Below are 11,870 nucleotides of genomic sequence, written 5' to 3' on the forward strand. Positions count from 1 at the left end.
GATTCAATTCTCCTTATAAATAAATCAGATTGTTATTCTTTAAATCTTATTAAAATATTTTGGAGGCCACAAAAGTGACTAACTCCTGAAAGTGAACATGTGTGCATACAACCCAGCTGCTAAAGACACACCCATACCTACTGGATGCTGTTGAGGTTGTCTTTCCCTCCATCTGTACTCTATTAACTATCATCCAGTGCTAATGTGTTAGGGCAACTAGTCCTTCCAGACGGAGCTCCGCTCTCTATACTGTGGGGCTCTGACCTTTTTCCTCCAGCATTCATCATCCTCAGACCACCATAACTCACCCAGCCAGTCATCTGTCAGCCTGGAGGTGGTTTCAATTTGTCTCATGAAATGCTCTCTTTCTGGTCTGTTTGTCAACTTCCAGGTCTGCTTGTCGTCTTTGTTCTTTTTGTCTAGTTTCTCACAAAGGTTCCACATAAAGTTCATAAACTGTGCCCATGTTTTATCCATGGTAACAGTCTGGTCAAGCAACCTTGAACTAGAGAGAATTAGAGGACTGAAGTGGGAAATGGTTGAGTCGGCACTCTTTTGATCCTGGAGACTCCATACCGGCACCTTCAAGACACAGACCTGCATATTAATGGCACTAATCCCCTAAAAGTCACGATTTATTGAATAATCTATAGCACACACTAACCTCCAGGTCATGACTTCAAAGGCTGAAATAATAACATCAACTGGTCGACTGCTTTTCATAGAACATATGCCCAGGGTCGTAATATGCTTTTTGATCTTGGGCCAAAGCAGAGCAGCACTCTGAGAATGAGAGGGGTTGTTGGTGGACGTGTGTAGGAAGGCCATTAGGAGGTTAACTACCCGCCTAATATAATTTCAACTGTTTAAATTCATGATAAAGGACCTCTGTTCTTTGATGTGTAACAGGAAACACCTGGCAGCTTCTGCCAAGAGCAAACATGTACAATTCAGTCTCCATTTTTCTAACTGCGGCATGTAGGGAAAAGCTTGTGATAGCATTAGCCTAACAGACACAAGGTTATATGCACATAAAGAGTGCATCTCTGCCATTACAAAAAGGACATATGTGATAGGCTAGAGTAGGCCTACCTGATATAATGCTAAAATGTTATAGCAACGATAGCACAATTAGCCAAGAGAGTCATTAGTCAACTAACTAAATAAGGAATATCAGTTAGCCTTCACAGCAATATCGCTCTAAATGTTTGCTAACATTAGCTAACATTAGCCACCATACAATAGGCCAGATCTAAGCTCATACAGCAGTAGCAGTAGCTGTAGCTGCTAACCAGCTCCAAAGCCCCTTTGCTCGTAATGTAAACACCAACAGTACCCTGGTGCTCCGCGCTGCCAGTCGACCACTAGATACGTGGCTAAGCGAGCTAACTAGGAAATAGGTAACTAGGTAATATGCTGCTCAATTTGTTTTGAGTATGAATTTGATATATTCCTTGGTGGTCAGTTCTTTCATACAGCACCTTTAAATGTGCGCACGTCACACCAAGCAGTCCCTATTCAGAGACAGCCAAGAGTCAAGCAAAACACTTTTATTGCATTTAATACAAAACATCAAATATACACTTTATTACACTTTGAGTAAACAGTAACTCTTAAGGCGTTGTATAACAAAATAACATGCTGTCTCCCCAGGACAGTTTAATCAACAGGGCCTTAGCGAAGAACACATGACTCTCTAATGCAGAAAGTGGTCATTAAACAAGGCATGCAGTAGATATTCACATTAGAAAATGGCAGCTAACATGAAACATGTGCTCTTAAAAAACACACTCCTGAATGAAACCAGCACCAGAGAATCGCTTTTGGTGACAGCAGAAAATGCTGTAGTCACAGCGGGAACGATGAAGTCCTTTGGTGTGAATGAATTACATAAATAAAAGACAGACAAAGTAAAAGCACATTGAATTTCTGAACATAAAAACAGACGACTCAAGCATGAGAAGAATCTGAAGCTGGAGACGGTTCTTTAGGGCCATAATTTGAACTTTTGCAGAAATCATTACACAGTACTAATACTTGCATTCATATTAATGCATAATGCTACGTTTTTAAAAAAATAAAAGTCCATACTCAAGCTTTTAAAATATTTTTTACAAAAGTCAATTTAGGCTAGCTGTAGGCTGCTCACTTAAATCAAGCAGCTTAAATGAATAGTTCAAAGTTTGGGAAATATGCTTGTTAGAGTTGAATGAGAAGATGATGACCAGAAATGGTTAGCTTAGTTTTGCTTAGTAGCTACAAAGGCTGGGAAGCGGCTAGCCTGGTATATAACCACAACTTGATGCTTTGACACTTTGTTTTTGCACAGATTAGACAAGCAAGATATAAAGTGTTCAACATTGAGCTTTACAGGTGCTTAACCTATAGGTGTGGTATATTATATTTGGACAGAGCCAGGTTAGCTGGTTCTAGTCTTTACACTAAGCTAAGCATCTTAACACTGAGCAGACAGAATGAGAGTGGTATCAATCTTCTCATCTAATTATTGGCAAGGAAGCAAATAAGCATCTTTTCCAACCCGTCTTACTATTCCTTTACAATCAAACCAACAAAATGAGTCCATCATATAAATCACTCAACATCTGGTCGACCGAACTGGAAACCATATCAAGGAACAACACAATAAAGTTTTGTCTTCTTGTGTTATGCTGCCACCCAGAGGACTGACACTCCACTTCCTGAGTGGTGGCTGATCTGGTTTACCCGTCCACGTACACAGTCAAGTACGAAGAACACCGCCGTGCCATTATGAACCTGGAAGGATGCTCGCAGGCTAACTCTGGCCCAGTGGCTGCCCTCAGGCATCTGACCACTCACCTGCTGGGCCAGAGGGACAGGTCGCGCTCCCTCTGCCTCCCGGCCTCCTCCTGACCCCTCTGGATCACTTCGCCTTAGAAGGGTCACCTTGACCAGGTTGCAGGAGTGAATAAGTTTGAGATCCAGAGCCACACTGGCCGTGCCACTCTCCTTGAAGACAAAATCTCGTCTCTGATCTGCGGATCCCTTCCCCAGCAGCTCCATCTGGGACACCTGGGCGCTGGTCTGGCGGAAGAACAGGGGCTTGTTTCGGACTGCTCCCGAGGGAAGGCCCGCGTGAGATATGGAGGCAGACAAAGAGGAAGAGATTGCAGCCGGGACCCAAACCAAGCTGAGGGTGCTGATGCCTGTCTCATCGCCAAAGAAACGTACGTTGCACTGAGCAGGAGAGAGGATCTCAAAGGCTAGTGTGTCCCCAGGGTCAACTTTAGAGGCTCCAGACAGAGATATGGATGTGTCTCGATAGTGCACGCCTGGTTTGAAGGTACGACACAGCTCCATGCCGGTTCCATTATGGTTGAGGTATGCCAATATTTGGAAGCCCTCGCTCACACATGCCTGGCCCATGGAGTACAACGCCTGCTGGAATACAAAACGTATCGTGCCACTCTCCGCAAAACGGATCCCGCGGCCGTCATGAGTCAGCCCCACGACATAAGGGTCAGATGTGGAGGTGGTGCGGAAGACTGGGCGATAGGTCGTATGGTAGTGTGCAGACACCATGGCCTGAGCTGTCATGGCAACTGCTCCAGTGTCATGAGAGAGCCAGAGGAGACTGAGCGAAGCTGCTGAAGGATTGTACAGCTGCAGACCTTCCCCACTTTGGTTACAGTGCTGGTTGGCACTCCGGAGGTAGAGGGAGATGATGTGACCTGGTGCTACCTCTGCTACCCCACTGATGCTCACGCTCTGTAGGGACCTTGCTTCCTGCTGCTCGATCCGTACACCGCTGAGGTCACGACTTTCAGAGCCGTCCGTGTTGTTCATACGCAGACACACCTGGACGAAACTACGACAGCCGTGAGTCACCGAGAGATTGTCATCCAGCCAGATCAGACCGTGCTGCCGAAGCACCAGGCGCCCATCTTCAGGGGCCACCAGACTTGCATCGCCTTTTCCCTGGAGGTGAAGCTGCACGCTAGGGAAGGCATGAGCCAGGATGTGGCCTTTTGCACCAGGCAGACTCGCATCTCCAGCCCAGGCAAGAGAGAGGGCACTGTCACCAGCAGCAGCAGGGCCAGTGCACATGGCGTCTGAGGTGAAGGTACAAGGTGAAGCTATGGGCTCCCCATCGCATTCATTACAGGCCTGACACTCATCCACGTCTGAGTTGTAGAAGTAGCCATGGCTGCACATTCCAGAGTTGGCATCTCGTTCTGTCATGCCCTGACACCTGAATCCACCTGATGACGGGGTAAAAAGTATTTCAGTGTCTGAAGCACAGCCTTTTACTAGAAATAATTAGTCAGAAGTACAACAAATGGAGGAGAGGGAAAGTGTGGGAGTGTTGGTAATTATAGTTGTTGAGTTGTAATCAGTGCAGGCAATATTTAGAAAGGATCTCAGAAATTCATACCTGGAGTATTGAGACACTTCTGTGAATCTCCACACAGATCAGTTATTTCAAGACATTCATCTCTGTCCTGTAATGATGAATGATGAATAAAATAACATCAATTTTAAACAAATGATTTATAGTTTCTTCAGAACAAAACAAAACAAATTATTTCTGCTGAGTGCTGTGTGGGGAGGGCCTGGTGGAGCCACTGCTCGGAACTGGCTAGCTTTAGGATGAGAGAGTTGGGTGCAATGCCAGACCTTCTGGAGGAATAAACACCCAGAGCCAAGGTTTACTAATTTACTAATTCACCTGAATGCAAGCACACGGGTAAGCACCCTCTGCATCTTTGCTTGCTAACTTACTGCTAACATACAGTGGGTTCATTTGGCTGTTTGTTTTAGTGTGTTTAACTTTTATTCACGTTACGTTTAATCACACTCACAGACTTCCTCACTCTGTCCCGGAAGAAACAGCTACCAAATGAAACACACACACATTGCAAACAAAATATAAATTTTTAGTATTTTTTTTTTGCAAGGGACCACAGGTTTGACTCAACCCTGGGCCACTGTAGCGAGGACACGGCCTCTGCACATGGGACGCCTGCTCTACCAACTGAGCCAGTGGGCCCCAATTTATAGACATTTTAATGCAGAATTATTACTTATATCTTTAAATGAGCTATAATTATACTTGACTAATTGTAAAATATGAGTACTTGAAGTAAAAATTGCTCCTTGTGGGGTACCCACAGAAAGCTCTACAGAGCTGTTTAGCGCCTTTGAGCTTTGTTTTGGTTTTATATTCAACTACTGCCTGCAGCAGCTGGTGGCAGTTGTTAACAGCAAAACGTTTGCAGTGAAGCATTTAGCACCTAAAGAGCAAGAGGAGTGAGTGTAGAGTGTAGACAACAAACAAGAGCTGAAAGACAGAGAAGCTTGGACTTTCAGACATTCTGATGTTATCCTGTAACTGTTACTTCAAATAGGCAAGAAGAGGAAGTATGTGAAGAAGTATGTGATATCAATCTTAAAGTTGATAGCATGACTGTGTTGAGTTCACAGCTTGTTTCTGCTATTCTCAATCGGCAAAAAAATCTGTGATTGCAGGTTTGACTGTGTGATTAACAGGTCACAGAAGTCCATTGACATCTGTAGGGAGTTCAGTTTTAAGCCTGGTAGCTTTCTTGTTCTGTCTCCAGCTGCTTCTTGTTTCCTTTGGTCTTTTTCGGTCTGTCATGACAATTCTACATTTGATAGTATTTGATGGTGAAACAGTGGAAATTTATTTAACATTTGCATTTTACCACCAGCACAAACTTTGATTTTTCTTCCATGCTTTGAATTTTTGTCATCAGTCATGCTGTAAAAAGAAAGTAGTGCTAACCTGGCAGATTCTGTCTGCGTGGACTGAACACTGGGCGACCAGGAAGAAGCCTGCAGGACAGATGGTACACTTCTCACAGCGAGGATGACCGCTGCTGAAGCCGCAGTACTCGTCAGTACCACAACTTCCACAGGCCATCAGGGACCGACCCACCTAATGACATCAAACATGTCAATGTGATAATCTGACACCATAGTCAGGTCTGCATATAATATAAACAGAGTAGTTAACCAAATGTCATATATGCAGGAGAGTTAATATGTTAGTTGAAGAATGATGGGACATTAGAGCAGAAGTTATTATATGCAAGATTCAAGCAGGTATGAATGTAAGAACTGGGGGGATTACTTAATAAGTAAAAGTCCTGCATTGACATTTTTACTTTACTAAGAAATGTTCATCAGAAGAGAAAGATCTTTATTGACTGATTTGTGTGCCTTAACAAACTGAATAAACAAACTGACCTTAAAGGACAACATCATTTCATACTGTTTTACTTTGTTTATATTTGGCGGACCCTGCCACCTTTCTAGCTTCAAACAGTGTTCTGGGACCTTATTTTCTTCTGAGAACAGCTTGTTTATTCCGTGAGTTAGAGTTTGAATTTCTTCTCCAAAACTACAAAGTGCCCCTTTAAGTAAACATACAAATGTATAAGCATCAAACTTTTACTTAAAATACCAAAAGTAAAAGTGTTAATTATGCAGTATGGCCCATTGTAGAACAATGTATATAATATTATTGGATTATTATCATTATTAATAATGAGTTATGATAAAACTGCAGCTAATAAAGGTGTGGCTAATTTGAATAACTTTAGAAACATATACATAAATATATACATTTATTTGTTGATTGCATATTGTAGCATTATGCTGAGTCTGCAAAGTAACTAGTAACTAAAGTAATCCAATAATGTATAAGTATAATATTTCCCTATGATTTGTAGTTGAGTACAGAATAGAAGGTGTAGCATGTATATTGTAAGAAAATGGAAATACTCAAGTAAAATACAAGTACCTCAAAATTGTACTTAAGTACAGTGTTTGATTTGCTGATTGATCAAAAGTACTTAGTTACTTTTAATCACTTTATCTCTAATATATGCACAACATATATATATAAAACATATTCTTGCAAGATGATGGCTTGCATTAAATTAAAGTTTGATACACTGTATTCTGAACACTCCTGATTCCTGATTCAACTTGCAGCTCACCTCCATCACGCTGGCCTCCATGTCCACCTTGTGCAGAGAGAGAGCCTGCTGAGCTTGGTGGGCTCTGACCTGCCCACTCAGGGTTTCCATGTGACTGTCTAGCTCCCCCTGGAGGCCCTGGAAGGATGTCTGTTTGATGCTGTCCATCATTATGTTGTACTGGGCTTTGACCTGGCAGAAGAGGAACAGAATTAAAATGTTCAAAAATTTCAGTGTGATCATAGTATTCATCATCATGACTTTTATGAATACACAATTAAACTAAAAAATGAATGATTATTAGGTGCAGTCCCTTTTATTTAGATCCTGATTTCAGTTTCTACAGAACATTCAATCCTCTGATCTCCATATGGAACTCATTCTCCACAGAGAGGTCAGCGGGCCACATCATCAAGTGATTTCAATGCACCTCATCTAAATAAATGTTTAATGTTCCTCTAATCACTGGCCAATAAGAAACCCACCAGCTATTAACACTCTATTAATCATCATCATCAATCACAGCCGCCTTACTTGTTCCATCTGTTCGTACATCCTCCTCTGTTGCTCCAGTATTTCTCTCTGCTGGTTGACCAGCGTCCCCTGCTGCTCACTGAGGAGCCTCTGCAGCTCCCTGACCTCGTCCTGTTGGCCCCTGAGGGCCTCAACCAGTTTGTCCTGACTCTTAGACAGCTGCAGCTGAAGCACGAGAGCGTCCTCTGCGGGAACCTCATTGTTCCCTGTGGCAAAAATACAAAACTATTACACAGCTATTTAAGTAATTATCATTTTCTCACTGAGAAGGTTGCAGTTGGAATGAGATCATCTTTCTTTCCAGTGTGTGTCTAATCACTCGCAGGCTGATACTGACCTGGTTTCATGTCACATGTTAACTGTATCCAAGCGCCACGTTCCGACCCAAAGTCTGGAAGCTCATCCAGAAACTGCGCCGCTCTGTCTGTCACATGAACCGGGGATGAGTGTCCTCTCCCGTCGTCTCCTCCGTGCGCACCGCAACCGTCTCCGACGCAAGACTTGGACTTCTGGCGCATCCGGAGGGGAAGTTTACATCCAATCCCTTTGCAGTCCCATGCTGCGCTGTCATCACTCGTCGGGTGATGGGAGACTGTGGTCGGACATGTCCCACCAGCGCAGCCAGGATGGAACACCTCCGCAGTGATGGTTCTCGGGTTGGTCCTCCTGGTGCCATCCGTACCCGCTTGTTGCGCGAAGCCCCCCTGCTGAGGTTGGACGATGGTGTACGGTGCTAACGGCGCACTCTGGGCTTGGTGATGATTGAAATGACCATCCTGTTGATAACTCGGGTAGACTTGTCCTTGTCTGGACTGCACAGAGGGGTGAAACTGCCGTCGGGGCGCTGCTGCCTCCGTGCGCCCCTGGCAGTGCGCTCCGACGCACGGTCTTCTCCAGTCCTGGCCAGAGAAGCAGCGCGTCCCCTGGCAGGGCTCAGCCACGCTCTCTGCTCCACTGAGTATAGATGTTACACAGAGTAAAAATATGGCAGAGATGCGTGCCATGTTGCAATTCTGAAAGGTGAAAATGGAAGCAGGCCACGAGTAAGCGGTGGTCCTTTTACGCACCAGTTCTTCAGCCCTGCAGATCCTGTTTAATCATCCCTCAAGAGAAAAAAAAATCCCACAAATTAGTAACTGTCCAAACACTTAACTGCCAATTGATCTAGAAGAAGTGATTGCACAGACAGTCAGCTTGTCTCCATTGCGCGCAGCGCGGTTTCTGCCCCCTTTGCCCCTTCTGGAGATAGCTACGTCTAGCCCACATGTGGCGCTCACTGCTCCTAATTGGCAACAGGCTTTGCTCCTAGTCTTAAATTAACCCGTAGCTTTCCCGGACATACCACTCTGCCGAGTCACTCCAATCCTATTGAAGCTGTGCATGTGGTAGATATTTGGACTATTCTAATGTTATTTTTATTCTCACACTCCGGCGGGTCGTTTCTAACCAGTTTTTTTTACGCACAGTTTTGAGCAGTTCATGACAAGCTCCAAATGGTCCGAGGGAATTTCAGAGATTTAGTTTATAGAGTTCTTCTGCATTTAACTATATCATTCAAAGACGTATTTCCTTTTCTTTAGCCATTCTTTGTAATGACAGGATCAGCACTGTGGGCTTTTAATAAGCCCTGTCAGAATTAAATCTCTGCTTTATGTGGCATCAACGCTTTGATCTCTTCTGTAGAACTGGATTAGGGTGCAGAAGGAGGACTTTTAAGACTCAACTCTGTGATATGTAAAGCTGGAGCCAAAACTGCCTCTCCTGCAGAATGTAAACTTTATTACTCTTTATTACCACTCTCATTTCCCCTCCCGGACCCCACATGGCTTTGATTAAAGCTTTAACCCACATTAGAAACACTTACAATTCCCTCTCTTGTCATTTCCCCTCACACACACATACACACTGAAGGTCAGTACATGCATCCTCCATTCGCCTTCTTGCAGTAGCTTGTTATGAATCATTCAGAAATGCTTATAAACAGTCACATGATGAATATATTGAGTTTGAATTTTCTAAAAAAAACAAACATTTTACTGTAATGTGTGCACACACACATGCACATACGCAGCAGGTGATAGCCAGGTCACAGACACAGTTACTAATTTACTCACCGAGGCTGAAGTCAGACCACACATGAGTCTGAATGTACCTACTGACATCAACTCCGTGCTGATGGAGAGACAAACTGCCCACAACAACTATAAGTTCGTGTCTGTCTGTGCTTCTGTTTTCACACCATCAGACTTCACACATTTCTATTCATAGTGACGCTATTCTCACAACCATCTCACTCTATGTGCTGCCAAAGCAACTGTGTTTTCACACTTTAAGGACACATGAACAAAGTCTCATGTGAGTGGGTCATCATTTTAATTCTAAGTGGACAAGTGAATATGCTTCTATCTCACTCATGTCCTCATTATACACCTGGACCTTTAATTTACTTTATTTCTGACAACACAGTAAATATAAAAGTACTACTATTTATTTAGTAACTGTGCCCCCCTGACAGTTATAGGTGTCCCTAATAAACTGGCAACTGAGTGTATGTCTATTACAGCACTGCTTTGTTGTTATTGATTACAGCAACATTATATAATCAAAAGGAAAAAAAATTACCTCAAAATAACAGTTTCAAAACCATTTTGATGGTGCAGTGTCTTGTAATCAAGGTCAGGAGGGTCACTTTCCGATACAGTTACTAATTACTTGTCAAAAAATGTAGTTGATGGTTATGTGAAAGTAATGTGACTCGATTACTTTCTGTTACTTTTGGATTACCTCAACACCAAACGTATACGAGAGAAAAGAAATATCAATAACATGACTTTTATCTAATCTTAATAAGTGTTATTCTTACAGAATAAAGTGACTGGCTGGCTATGCATTTCTTATTTACATCTAATGTAATTCTTTATTTACAGTAAATAAATTGTACCTACAAATGAAATATAAATGGATTCGGGGCGCAACTGTGTTACAGACGTGGGATTGTATTTGAGGCAGTGATGTTACAGAAACTGTGGGGGGCGCCAAATCACACAACAGGCTAATTTCTACATAATATTGCTTTAAATATGTCTTTATATTTGCCAACAATTAACTTTGTCTTCTATAAATTTGTTGGTGAGTAAGAGCTGCTTGCTTTAACCGTATGCTATTTGAGCCAGTTATTCTCGTTACACTCTGGTTTTAATTTACTACAACAGTACCTTTTCAGTACTTTCCACTTGATCAAGATCCATCTGTCTGTTTCACTACCAGAAAGTCATTTATATTGGAGTAATTTGGTTCCTCTCATCAAACCCTGTAAGTCATTACTTAGTTTAATGCTGCATTACCTCAAGTGACCCATGTATTCACAGGCCCTGGAAGCTCACACAGGTGTTTCCAGTTACTCTGGTTGATTAGACCTCGTTGGAGGAGACCTGGTCTGTGTGGAGGGCACCCTCAGAAAAACATGGCAAAGCAGTTCAGACATTAAAAAGGCATTAATACAAGACAGAATGACAAGGCGAAAGTAAAAAGACACACAGGATTTAAAAAGAGGAACATAACAATAGGGTAAGATAAGTTTCACTGATTAAAACACAATAAATCAACAGGAGCGAAAGAATTACATTGGAGTTCCGATAAAATATATGAAAGTTATGTTTTTCTTAAGCAAAGAAAGACATTTTAAAGGTGCAATTTGTAAGAATGGTCCACCTGTCGAGTTCATAAATGTAGCTGCTGTTCGCTAGTTAGCTTGATTAGCCATGCATGTAGGGAATGTTGATATTTACACTGCTAGCACAGGAGCGTTGGACCAGGATGGGGCTAGCTGGTTAGCATGCAAACTTAAGGCAATACTACATCTTTGCAACACAATACATAGTCGTAATAACATCAAAATATATACGTTCACATTCTGTCGATACATTTAGTGACTGCTTTTTATGTTTTTAACTAAAATTCTTACATTTTGCACCTTTAAGCCGTCTTTTCTTTTCTTTTTTAGTTTTCCTTCTGTTTCGTGGATGTCACCAAACTCCCTCCACTCGATCGCAAAGGTGGGATGCATCAAGAAAACTAACAGAATAGTGATTGACCTGTCAATCAGGCATAAGTTACATTCTGTATGTGCCCACTCAGCGTTGAGCTCAGGTCTAATCAGGCAGGAACACCTGTGCGAGGCTCTGACATGACTGTGTCAGGCTGTGAGAAATGAAATGAAGAGGCAATTATGGTTATCATCTGCAGCACAGCGCCGCAGACATGCAACAGAATTAGAAAAACCTCACTCTGCTTTAGCAGAGAAGCAGATATATCTACTTCCTGATTACACAGGAAGTCCACATGATATGTGCT

At 42.7% G+C, this 11,870-nt stretch overlaps 1 protein-coding gene across 2 annotated transcripts; it reads right to left on the reverse strand.

Moving 5' to 3' along the window:
- Nucleotides 1–1,535: 1,535 nt before the first annotated feature.
- LOC311265998 (uncharacterized protein) lies at nucleotides 1,536–9,705 on the reverse strand. 2 transcript variants are annotated; one of them, XM_084368188.1, is made up of 7 exons: nucleotides 9,632–9,705; nucleotides 7,855–8,606; nucleotides 7,518–7,723; nucleotides 7,005–7,175; nucleotides 5,786–5,938; nucleotides 4,415–4,481; nucleotides 1,536–4,241 (listed from the first exon to the last, which is right to left on the reverse strand). In XM_084368188.1, exons 2-7 carry the CDS (start codon nucleotides 8,519–8,521, stop codon nucleotides 2,665–2,667), a joined length of 2,841 nt encoding a protein of 946 aa, XP_084224314.1. In that variant the 5' UTR covers nucleotides 8,522–8,606; nucleotides 9,632–9,705; the 3' UTR covers nucleotides 1,536–2,664. The 2 variants fall into 2 exon arrangements, with proteins under 2 accessions (XP_084224314.1, XP_084224313.1); XM_084368187.1 differs by lacking the exon at nucleotides 9,632–9,705 and having other exon boundaries at nucleotides 7,855–8,782.
- Nucleotides 9,706–11,870: the final 2,165 nt, after the last annotated feature.

This window comes from Pagrus pagrus (assembly GCF_965226575.1).
Source record: "Pagrus pagrus genome assembly, chromosome: 12".
Taxonomy (NCBI): domain Eukaryota; kingdom Metazoa; phylum Chordata; class Actinopteri; order Spariformes; family Sparidae; genus Pagrus; species Pagrus pagrus.